Consider the following 11,902-nt stretch of genomic DNA (forward strand, 5'->3'; position numbering starts at 1 on the left):
TTTGCAAACTCTTGTTATTAAAAATAGATACCAAGTACATTAGACAGTAAGACTACTACTATTGTAAGAGAAGCTCTCAGACAAGCAGGAAATATTTCTCTAATAAAAAACAAACTATACATATATTCTGTTTCTTTATTCATTACCCAGGACATCTGTATAGAGTCAGGAGATCTTTTTCTATACAACAGCCAACCCTAACTATTGGTTACTGGATGCCCAAACATAATTAGCAGGCATTTCAGAGAACCTTTAGACTGTCTTACCTCTTTCTTTTAAAGGTCCCTGAATTTACTGCCCTGCAATCACCAACTTCCCACTCCACTGAGACGTCCCAGTATGCACTGGGTTGTTGATGTCAGTAACATCACTGATCGGTGATGGAGCCGGGAATCTGCCTATGAGGAAAAGGTAAGTTTGGTTTTATTCAACATGGAGCAGATCTCCAAGGTTTTCTTTCCAAATTCTTATTTTATATCCAAAGCGATTTAAAATAAGAATACTGAAAACATTCAGAATCTTAATGTCTGCAGGTTCGATGAAATGCCTGCTAATTAGTAACTACACCTAGAGGGGGCTTCCAGAGGCCACAAGCTATTTAAATACAGTCTAGCAAAAATAAAAAAAAATAATAAAAAAATAAAAAATAAAATAATCTTTTAATAGTTCTTAAAGCACTTCCACACTTGAAGTGCTAGACTGATGCTTCAGTCTAGACATGCTGGTAGAGGCAAAGGCAACAGATTTGAAATGTATGGCTTTATAAGTCAGTTTAGATAGAGAATGGATAGCCAAAGCAAAAATACATACACAAATACAGAACTTATTTAACATATATTTAGACTCAATATATTTTTCTGGAAACTTTTGAGGAGAAAACTGTTCATTGAACTAAAATTTCAGTGTGGCATATTATTTCAGTCCTACTGATTCTAAAATTAGGGTGGGTAATATGATTTTTTTTCTCCCAAAGCTATGGAGAATATACATCGGGACTGGGATAAGGATGCAGGCACTGTAAGCTCTTGTTTTCAGGAGTTCAGATCATAGAGTACTTAAAAACCTAAACATCCCACAACAAAAATGGTGTCAGACAAATGTTTTAAGTTAAAATTAGAAACTAGGTGGCATAAACATACCAACACATTAGTCCTTTGTTTTTCTGAGAAAGAATGAGGAGATAGAGCAAGTGCAGAGGACAGAGAAAACAGCCGGGTCCTTTGAATAAAAAGGTCAACTACACATGGGTTTTGGACTTGCTGTGACCCCAATGACACTTTTTATGTACTATGGATTTGCCTAGTGGTTTCTCCAAGAATACTCCAGCCTTCCATGCCATGACTTGTTATCCTGGCTGACACTTCAACTGATGAGATGTCTGTCTTCCCTGCTATCTTAATTTGTTAGGCCATGTGAGATCTGTAAGCAACATTATTCCAACAAAAGACTTCAATGCCTGAATTTTCCAAGTAGATCTTTACAGTACAAAAGTTGAAGTCGTGCAAGTCTTGTCCCCTCCTTTCACCAAATCAGTTCTAAGTTAAGGATTGATTCTGCTTTCCATAAGAAACAAAGAATGTACTTTGTAAGCTTTACTGGTATAAATCTTTAAACAAATAAATAGTTGATATAAATCTGTACTTCATGGAAACAAAACTAGCAATGCATTTCTGAGAAAGGCAACAAAAATTCTTAATTTACAGATAACATCCTTTCTTCCCCACCAAAAAAAGTTTAAACATGGAAACAGATGTTGTTACATAACACTGGAATATGAACAGTAAAGCTCCTTCAACTACCTTTCCTTGATGCATGGTTTTCAATAAGCAGATAGACCCCTGCTGCTACAGATGCAGCATCATTGCAGAATATATCTCAGCTGTTAAATCTATGCATCAGAAAGTTTTTTCAAGACTTTTACACTTACATTCTTGTACTGCTAGTTTTATTTACTATGACTGACTTCCCACTCTGGTCCACGTTGTGCTCTAATCCAAAGTAAGCAGCTACCCTGTGCAACAGCATTCTATGGTAAGATGTCATTGGGGGAAACTTTTTTCTTGGAACTCTGGAAGAAAGGAATAGTAGCTTTATGAAATAAACAGGAACACTCTTGAATTCTTTTTTCCTATAAGAATACAGTACTTACTCATTATTACCAATGAAATCTAAAATTTCCTGTTCTAATTTCAGCAGCATCATTCTGTCCCTGAAAATAAAAAACACAGCAACTCACATGAGACACTCCAATAACCACAGTTGTATTCATCTTAAGAATACACAGATAAGATCTACAATCAAGGGATGCTGGCAGATGTGAATAGGACCATCAAATGCAATATTTTTAGGAAAGAGTATTCACTTTTCACTATGCTATACTGTACTGAACCCGCCTAGTGAAACATGCTGTTCTCAGAATACAAAGATCCTCCAAGGGAATCTCTGCCCAGTAGACTCAAAAGAACATTGAGGAGAAAGACCCAAGAAGAAGAAAAAGCAGTGACCAGGTCGGTTCTCGTTGGTTTTCATGGGTAAGAGCCCTAAACTGGCCCTTGGATTGCGAAGCACATAGTGGGATCACTGAGACAGAGTGAGAGAATACTGATAACAGGAGGCACTACTAGAACATTTACTACAACATACCAACAATCAAGTGCTTAAAAGCTGGCACATGCTGCAATGTGATGAGGTGATAGAAATGAACACGAGTCTTAGAAATGCTTATGCTGGTTCCAACAAGTCATTAACATGCAATGAAATTAACTGCTTCACAGTTCATAAGCTTCCCAATCAGTGTGCATGTAAACCCACTGCAGCACTTCACATACAATTCCTTATTTTCATTGGGATGCTTTACGACTTCAAACAAGAACACAAGAGCCTAGCAGAGATCTGTGCTTTCAACTTTTACTCTATAGGACAAAATGTGGGTCCTTATCACAGCTCATTTTACATTTTTTGCCAATAAAATAAAATCACAGTCACATTGTAAATAATAACTATAACATTAATGGATAACAAGTAGCAGTGGAATAGCTTTTGTGACAGTAGCACAATTCCACTGAGTTCATTTCTTGCCTTGTATATAATAGCCATGGACCTAGTATGAAATCTCATTGAAGAAAAAAACAAACAACTTAGCCAGCAACATCAACACAACAGAACCACGTCAACTCTGTTGCTAACAAATGATGGGCTTGAACTAGGTCAGATTTGATTTCTGATGTGAAGATGTATATCTTTAACTATAGTTACATGGTACAGCTTAAAAAGAAAAACCCCTTTGTCTATAAATTCAGTGCAAGGCAGATTAAAGTAAGAGAAGGCAGTTTGGTCTCTAAGCAGACACTAAGAGAGTAGAAGTTTTAGAGACATAGTATTACAGTCCCTTCAGGAAGATAACTGCACACAGACAGAATTTATTATTTGCCTATTAAACATTAAAAGCACTTAAACCATTTCAGTGTCCTGAACCTCTGTTCAGGTAACACACAGATTACAGTGGATTGGTGTTTCAGAGAGCCTGCGCAACAAAGTCTCATCCTAAACAACTGACATGCAGTGTTAAACATTTTGAGGGTGGGGAGGGAACAAGACAAAACCCCCCAGGCAACAACAAGAAAGAAAACCAGGAAGTTGACATAACTAATGCTTACCTGGGATTATTTTTTAATGTATTTACTAAAAATTCATGAAGATCTATACCAGTGGAATCTGTATACTCTTGGCTGGAATCTAAGGGTGAGGGGGAAGAGAGCAAAATTACACTTTGAGAAAACACTTTTCCAATTATTTCTGAACATACTATTTATGGATCAACATTATGTAACTATTAGGCAAACTATTCCCAAAACTAAACAATTACAGTTTCCAGGGATAAGGCAAAAAAGAAAAAAAAAAAAAAAAAAACACAACAGAAAACCCAACACCACCCCCACAATCCCCTAATTCAAGTGTAATACAGAAGCAAAAGCTTCAGTAATACTGCCAATCTACTAACAAATTCCTGTATTTTGAAGCAGTATATCACCTTGAGTCACCTTCCAAGTTTTCTCAATATCCTACATTGCACTGTTGTATATGCTTTGCAGACCAGCAGCTGATCTACATGACTGCAGGATGTTGCCCAAAGAAACACTATAATTCAGAATGTAACAATTTGACTTTCACAAGTGTTATTTTCTATTACTAAAAATCCTTTTCTGTTGGGCATTGTTTTCACAACATAACACGTAGAAGTTTCCAGAAAGAAGTCTCACAACCTTCTGCTTCCTTTCTGGCTTCAGTGGAACAAAGTATTCGAAGTTACATTGTGTTCTTTGAAATCCGTCACTGAAAGACATGATTTAACACCAAATCCTTCCTTACATGAGCACCTTTCAGAATTCCAGGTCTTAGAATGCAAAGCTACAGATGTTTTGAACTAAATTTCTTCCAAGAATTACTTACGTGTTAACCTAGTCTCAGGTTAGGCACAGCTTAAACTTATGCCTAGCTCATAGCAGTTCCAGGTCTTTTTGTAGTCAGTAGAGAGAGCAGTCACTGCAAATTAGCTTCTCTTAGCAATGAAGGGGACTGCTGCACAAATTAGGGTAAGATTCAGTGGAGACCGAATCTATGCAGGCTTTTTTATCAGAAGCAACAGTGCTGGCAGAGCACCCTCTTGACATAGCAGGAAACTGGGTGATCAAAGTGTGCAGTCCTCAAAAGGGAGACATGACTTCTTTCCTGGAGAAAATCCAAGTTCACCTGAGGACAGGGAATCTCTAGTTCCCTAAAGAAGAATGATAGTGGCTTCCTTTATCTGCAAAGCTTCTTAGGCTATCAATTCTGCCCATGTATTATCCTGAGAGTATAAATGAAACCAAGCAAGTTTGAGAGCATTCATGGTTTGGGACTACTTTTGATTCTGAGGAGGGGAAGATGGGTGGTGTGGTGGAAAGGGTATGCCTGGTAAAACATCTTTAAGACTGCATAATTATTTTCTTAATTTGCAAGTCAGCAATAATTTAGTTATAATTTCTCGAAGACTGATGCTTAAATTCCATGATTTGCTATTTTGGCACATCCTACATTGGAAAGCAATTAACCTCCAGAGGAGATACTGGGTGAATTTAGAACAGATTTAGAACAGTTACCTCTATCTTAGGCATTTTATGACTTTGCTCTCAACTCCTCATCATTACCTAACATGTTGGGTATTTTTTTTAGGGGGCTGGGGTGGAGGTAGTGGGTTTTTTTTCCCCTCTTCATTCATTTTAGAAGGTGGGCATGTACTTTAAAGGTTGAGCAAGTTAGCTCTGAAAGAACACCCTATTTCTTTAAGGCATCATTTCAAAGACTGAGAGTTATAAACGCAATTAAGTTCTCAGTCCCAGCGCTTTTTATTTCACAGATACCTGGCTGCCAGCTGGGACAAGATGCACAAGTGCTACCTGTCTCAAAAAGAATTCTGCCTTTAAAGATGTTTCCTACACACGGTTGATCTAATACGTTTACCTAATCATACTGGAAACTTTATTTAAAGCAACAGCTGTGCAATGATTTGCCAACTTAAATCAGAAAGTCTTCTACCTTTAGGAGACATTAGGTAACATGGACAGAGACAAGTGTATGTCATTAATTTTATACTTCAAGTTAAAAAAAGAATCAGCATAGATCTTCAATCCAGAATGCAGGAATATTAAGGTGAAAACATAACACTTGTCATTTTTACTTATGTAGTTCCACCAGTGACCCAAAATTTTCTGTTAAAAAAAAATATCTAGATACTATCAGAAGAAAAACAAACAAAAAGTGCAAAGGCGGTTGCCATTCTCAAGTCTCAAATTTTGTAACAAAGTCTAGGAATAAGATCTTAACTTCTACTGACTAGTAAAGTCAGTTTTCCAAAGAACACCTGGGCACAACTGAGGCAACACAATAGTTTTTATGCTGCTCTGCACAGCTACACAGGCGAGAAAGCAAAAGCATTTGCTGGAGTACATATGTTTGATGAAGCCCTGAAAACACTGTATCCTCTGGGACCAGTTCCTTCTCCAGCTCAAAACTGTCTGATCTATTTGCTTCATTTGCTAAAAGAAAAAGCAGTGTTTATGCAATGATGACCTGGAAGCAAACTGCATTTTCTTTAAATATTCTTTATCTACATGGTACATGTCAAAGCACAATGACAGATAGCAAACCTCTTGATAACATTTTTCTGGACAGTTTGTCACTGGATTTTTCCTTTTCTGTTTCATCTTTTGCAGGTTTTTCTTCTTTTTCAAAAGACTGTGACAACTGGATCTGAATTTTCTCCTGTCAAAAGTAAAAATCAGTCATCATGGGAATTATTTCAAGCAATACCTGCAGGGGAACTGTTTTGTACGTTATTACCTGCAAAATAAAGTAATACGGAAAATAATTGCCTTCATATTCTTTCTGATCCCACATGTACTTTATGTGACCACGAAATTAAATTAATCAGTAAATCAAAAACTATAGAGAAGGCATAGAAAGTACAATATACATTTGACAGTTTACATACATTTCTAGGCCCTGAATGCTAGTTGAAAGTTAATCCAAAGTATCTGATTTGACACATATGAAAATATTCCAGGTTTTCAGATGTATAAGTTTTATACAGCTTCTAAATTTTTAAGTATTTCATCATCCATGATGCTTTTCCCCCCACTCTTCGTAGTTCTTGACTATAAAAGTATTATTCAATTTGGTTTATATCAAGAAAAAGAAAAAGTTTCAATCTAAGATAGACCAGCATTCCCAGATCCACAAAATAGGGAAATATTTACAGTACAATATATCAAGGCAGAATTTGAAAACCTTACTGTCATCAAGGCTTAGATTCCTAACTTCCTCTGTATTTTGACAGAATAGCTTTATGTATAATCATCTCAAAATCTATGTTTTCATACAAATAAGTAAACTATGCTAAAACCTCTTTCCCAAACAAAGCAAAAATACCTTCCCTTTGATATTATAGCAACATAATAGTCCCTTAAAGAATGGAAGACTGTAATTTGTTTTTCACACCTCTAACAAAATTGTCAGTGAAGGTCTAATGTATTTCCAACAGCAAAACCATAGAAGCATAGGGGGAAATGGAGACACCCTGTGTATGAAGGACTCCAAGAGTGGCAAGGTGCTGTAAGAGTGAGACTCCCCCATTAGTTTTATCTTTAACTCCCTCAAATATCAGCTTTGCTCCCCCAGATGCCAACCCAGTTGATGCTGTAACCCTCCCACCTCCTAAACACCTGATCCTTCCCAACCCCAAAAACCTGCTCCTCATCCATTCCTGCTTGTAACTTTTCTGTCCTGCACCTAATCCTTTCCCATGCAAGTCCTTGCTCTTCGTTCAAACCCATTCTTACTCGTACCCAGGCACCCACTCTAAGCTTCTCCTCATGTGTCATTCCACAGGCTTGATCTCACTTGTGTAAGCTAGCCAGAGTTAAATATAGTCAGGATTCACTCAGGCTAAAGACAGTTTCCCATGCGAACACATCCTTGCACAGTCTGCAGTAATGCTCCTCCCTGCCCTAGCACACCAAACTGCTCTCTCTACCTTGGCCCTTTCAGAGCTGGGCAATGGCAACCCTATACCAATGAAGTTGTTGTTAAAAACTACTTTTAATATGTGATTTTTGAATAATAACTTTTTCAAATGAGGGGGAAAAAAATGTTTAGCTGATAGTTATATTAGCTCTCACTTTCATTATGATTTTCCCCCTACATTAAATGTTCTAATTAAACTTACGAATTCATGAACACCCTCCAAAACATCACAAGTGTGAAGACCTCTCAGCTTTTATGAGATTATCTATAACCAAGTCTGATAAAAAACATTACCTATCACTAGTAATGAACTCTTCTGTGTGATTCTTTCCTAGTCTTAAGAATTCTCTTGGCTACAAACCTTAGACTCCAAATCGAATCTTTGCATCCCTCACATCATGAACCTGAATATAATTCAAATGAGCAATTTACTTCTCACTGCAAACTGCACTGCACCTACTGTTCACCAAGTAGGTGCATAAGAATCATCTGAAAAAGAAATACATGTCTTAAGAATTTTTTTCTGACTTGAATCCACCAATACATTATTTTCCATTTTACTATACTCAACAAAACTATCTGTAAGTTTACGAAATTTTTATAGTCCAATTTTCCTTCACTAGAAAATTGATTGACTATATATTCTAAACTCATCCGAGGTAAAAGCATACAGCGATAGTTTCATCAAAGGATTTCAGCAAGTAATCATTTTCCTACTTCTTTTCTCAAGAAGAGCTAAAAAAGGAATAGCCATCTGAACAGCCAGTTCTTCTACTACCACCAATTCTGCTTCAAAGTGTGATACAACAGAAGTGTGTACCAAAGGGCACTTTCTTGTGATTTCATGCTATAAAAACTGTAGAATCTAATTAAATATGACCTACTTGACTGGAAAGCTGCTGAAAAGTCTTTTAACTTTATTCACTTAAAATTCTTTTAATACCACTCTGTTTGTTGTGGGTCTCTGCTGACATACTGATTTAATCACCTATCTGAAGCCCTCATTGTAGCAGAAGAAATTGTCACCAAATCCTGATTAAACAAGAAAAAGCCAAACAAAAAGCAAAACCACCCCCAAAACACCAAAACTCGATAATTCCTCCAGCTTAAAACACTTGAGAGAAAGGTAAGAGTCAGGAAACATTAAAGAGCATTAATCAAAGGCCCTGTGTCCTGGGGTCTTGGCTTTTTACCAGCAATCTCCAAAATCAACAACTTGAATTTACACAAGTCAGTATAATCTAACCCTGGTCTTCTCCCCCTACTCCCCCTCCTTTGGGCTTTTTTATTTTTCTAAAGAAGAAGTAGTTAAATCTTTTGAAGGTTTATTTACTTGTTACCCATAATAACGACTGTCATTCATACGAAGATAGCCCTTCCTTAAAGAGAGCTGAAATGGACCATCCTTTGTTAGTGTTTGTACTTCGTATTAGAGTATATGGAATTAGAACAACCCCAGCAGCTAATATTTAGACAAAGGACAGCAAGAGCATAAAGAGTTAGTGTATTTACAAAGATAAAAGATCAAATAAATCAGCTAGTTCTTCCTCCCGCAATAAACCAACTAGCTTGTAACTTTCACAGCATCTTTCAGGAAAGGGCTGCCAGTGCTTTTTAACAATTAAGGCTGAAAAATTTGTGAGCTCTTACCTAGGTTTCTCAATAAGAAACTCTATCTTTCTTCATATTGCAATTGCTCAAGAAAATATAACCAAGTATATCGGAAAATAAATTATTCTGCTTGAGACAATTCCTCTGGTCTGTCAAATTCTTTCATTATAGCCTAATCACTAAAAATTGAGATTCTTCAAGTATTATCATCAGCCATTATCCTGAACTTTATTTTTTCTACCTCTTAAAATCCACTTCAAATATTAACACAAAACTGGATGCCATTTTTCACTTGCAATCACTGATACAACAGAGCAGTGACTTTTCCAGCAAGGGGAAGCAAACACAGAGGTTATTTTCATGCTGCCAGTGAGGGCTGTGCAAGACAGTCTCTCACTTCACCTACCTATTGGACCTCCCACATGTCCCAAGCATAATTAATGCACATACATTGTGCTTCTAAGTGTGGGGCTCAAAGCAGCCAGCAGTCAATGCATGCTTACAGAAGAAATCTTCCATACCATTCCCACAGATTTGCTGGGAAAGAAAGCAAAACAGGTGAAGAAATTGCCTGTAGAAGTTGTTACAGAGGGTCATGGAAGACCTGTGCCCCATAGGATGCACACTACAGCATCAGGACTTGTAACAAATTTCACCTTCTAACTCTCCTCTTCAACATGCATTTCTCCACTCTACAGGGAAGAATTAAATTTGTTCTCTCAAACATTTGCACAGCTATTGGGATTCACAAGCCATTTTTTTCTAGATTAGTCTTTCTGAACGAAAAAAAAAAAAAATCACACCTAGATCTAATTTTGTTTCTTAATATACAGTCTGGTTTATGGTATTTCTTTTGTTCCAACTTAGATTATCACATAATTCATTTCATTCTGTAGAACTGGCCTTTACATCTCTTTTACCACTGCAATAATTCCTTCCGAGAAGGACCTTGCAGTACGCAGTTAAGGATAGATTCCCAGAGGACATGGTAACAAATGCCATCTGCAGAGAATGCTTATTATAAACGTCTGATTTTAAACCATTAAATACACGGTGTTGTATAGCGCTGGAGGCTTTTAAATATGTTTGAAATACACTGTAGATGAACTGCCTGAATAAAACAGGATTCTCTTCCTGCAGTTAGATACAGTGTCTGAAAAAGTTAAATCCTACTGCTTCAGACTAAACAACTAAGCCTGAACTAGATCTCTGTCAGTTTTGTTAATCTTACGCAAAGCATTACGAGAGGGTTGTAAATAATTTTAAATAGCATTAGCTTTTCTGTTGTCTTTTAATCTCTTACTCTGTAGCCTATACCAACATAAGACTTCAATGTTCAGCAAATTAGCAGGCCCAATTTCAGAATTTTTCTACTCAACTCTTCAAATACTGGTATGTTAGTAAGGAACTATGAAAAATAGTATTTTCTCAGTTTTCCCCAAAGAAAATGTTTTTGGGTTTTTTGTGAGGTTTTCTTGGGTTGTTACTTTTTTTTTTTTTTTTTTTAAAGTAAGATTTTAATTAGCTTGGCCAAAACCTACATGTGTTCTCATCCTCCCTCCCTCCCCGACACTGAACTACCAGTCCCCCAGCAAAACCCCTCACACCCTGCTATTCTACTGGCTCCTTCTGCTTGTTAAGAACAGTGAGACTTTGCACAAAAAGACATTTTAGAAGCTCTTCAGATATTACCAAAATAAGTCAAAATCCTTTATGAGTAAGCCACTAAGAACCATTTCAGTTTTGTTAGGAGTAAACAAAAGAAAAGCATTTTGATGTCCCTGATTTATACATAGAACTAAATCCAGTAATAGTATTTTGCTCTTAAATGCAGACTGGTATGAAGGTCAAGTCAGGAAAGCCAGATTTTATTTTAAATTCTCCAAAATTTTACATACTTTGTCAGGCATTTAAGTGCGTTCTATCATCTTAACTGATTAGTCTTCAGACATACTTCAGGCATGTGTTAATAGAACTACCAGCAAGCATGGCTAATACGCAGCAATTCAGTTAAAACACCAGAACTTACAACTGTTTAAATTTTCTAAATACAAAAAGATGATAAATTATGCTGAATATTAATCACTTTTTGTCTGATGACAGACTGCAGTTTCAGACTGCCTCAAGTGCGCTGTAACACTAGAAAGCAAAACCAACAAAACCCCTCTTCCTGTTCCCCAGATATTAACCATTATAGCTCAGAAAAACAAAGCAGCAATTCTTCATCTGACATTATCATCTCTATTAAAGCTGTATTAAAAAAAAAAAAGTTAAACTCATATGGTGTCTGAATATTTAAGGAGTACCCAGAAGATTTTCTTTCGAACAATGTTACTTCAAATTGTTTCAGAAACTTCAGTAACATGATTTTTACCTGGAGGTCCTGTGATATTTCAGCTGTAGGAGGTGGTGGATATTCTTCACATACAGCAAGGCTCCGAACTAACTTTAACTTTGTGTTTGACTAAAGAAAAGTATGTAAAATTAAAACCTATGGCTTATAAAAAATTATATAAATATACCATAAGCCATTATTCTTCCATTCATCTTATGTAAAACAAAATGGCTGAAACCAGCATTTTTAATATTTTCAAAAGAATAAGTAATTTCCTCTAGGACAAAACTACCCAAGCAATTGCAGCTTTTGACAGCACTGTCAGCACAATAGAGCACATCTAATGAAAAGTAAATAAAATCTTTGGGAAAGTGTTTCTCTCCATAACAATAAAAA

The 11,902-nt window shown here is 36.4% G+C and overlaps 1 protein-coding gene across 18 annotated transcripts in view; it reads right to left on the minus strand.

The window, feature by feature from the left end:
• Positions 1–11,902, minus strand: part of R3HDM1 (R3H domain containing 1) — an 88,100-nt gene that overhangs the window by 32,566 nt on the left and 43,632 nt on the right. For 15 of the 18 annotated variants that reach the window (XM_030487890.1, XM_030487891.1, XM_030487899.1 and 12 more), the window contains 5 exons: positions 11,546–11,635; positions 6,186–6,300; positions 3,657–3,735; positions 2,150–2,209; positions 1,928–2,068 (listed from right to left, as the gene is read on the minus strand). In XM_030487890.1, the coding sequence (XP_030343750.1) occupies positions 1,928–2,068; positions 2,150–2,209; positions 3,657–3,735; positions 6,186–6,300; positions 11,546–11,635 (485 nt within the window). The remainder of the gene's footprint in view (positions 1–1,927; positions 2,069–2,149; positions 2,210–3,656; positions 3,736–6,185; positions 6,301–11,545; positions 11,636–11,902) is intronic. The other 3 variants (XM_030487893.1, XM_030487902.1, XM_030487901.1) reach the window with 1 other exon arrangement.

The sequence above is a fragment of the Strigops habroptila genome, chromosome 5 (genome assembly GCF_004027225.2).
Source record: "Strigops habroptila isolate Jane chromosome 5, bStrHab1.2.pri, whole genome shotgun sequence".
Taxonomy (NCBI): Eukaryota; Metazoa; Chordata; class Aves; order Psittaciformes; family Psittacidae; genus Strigops; species Strigops habroptila.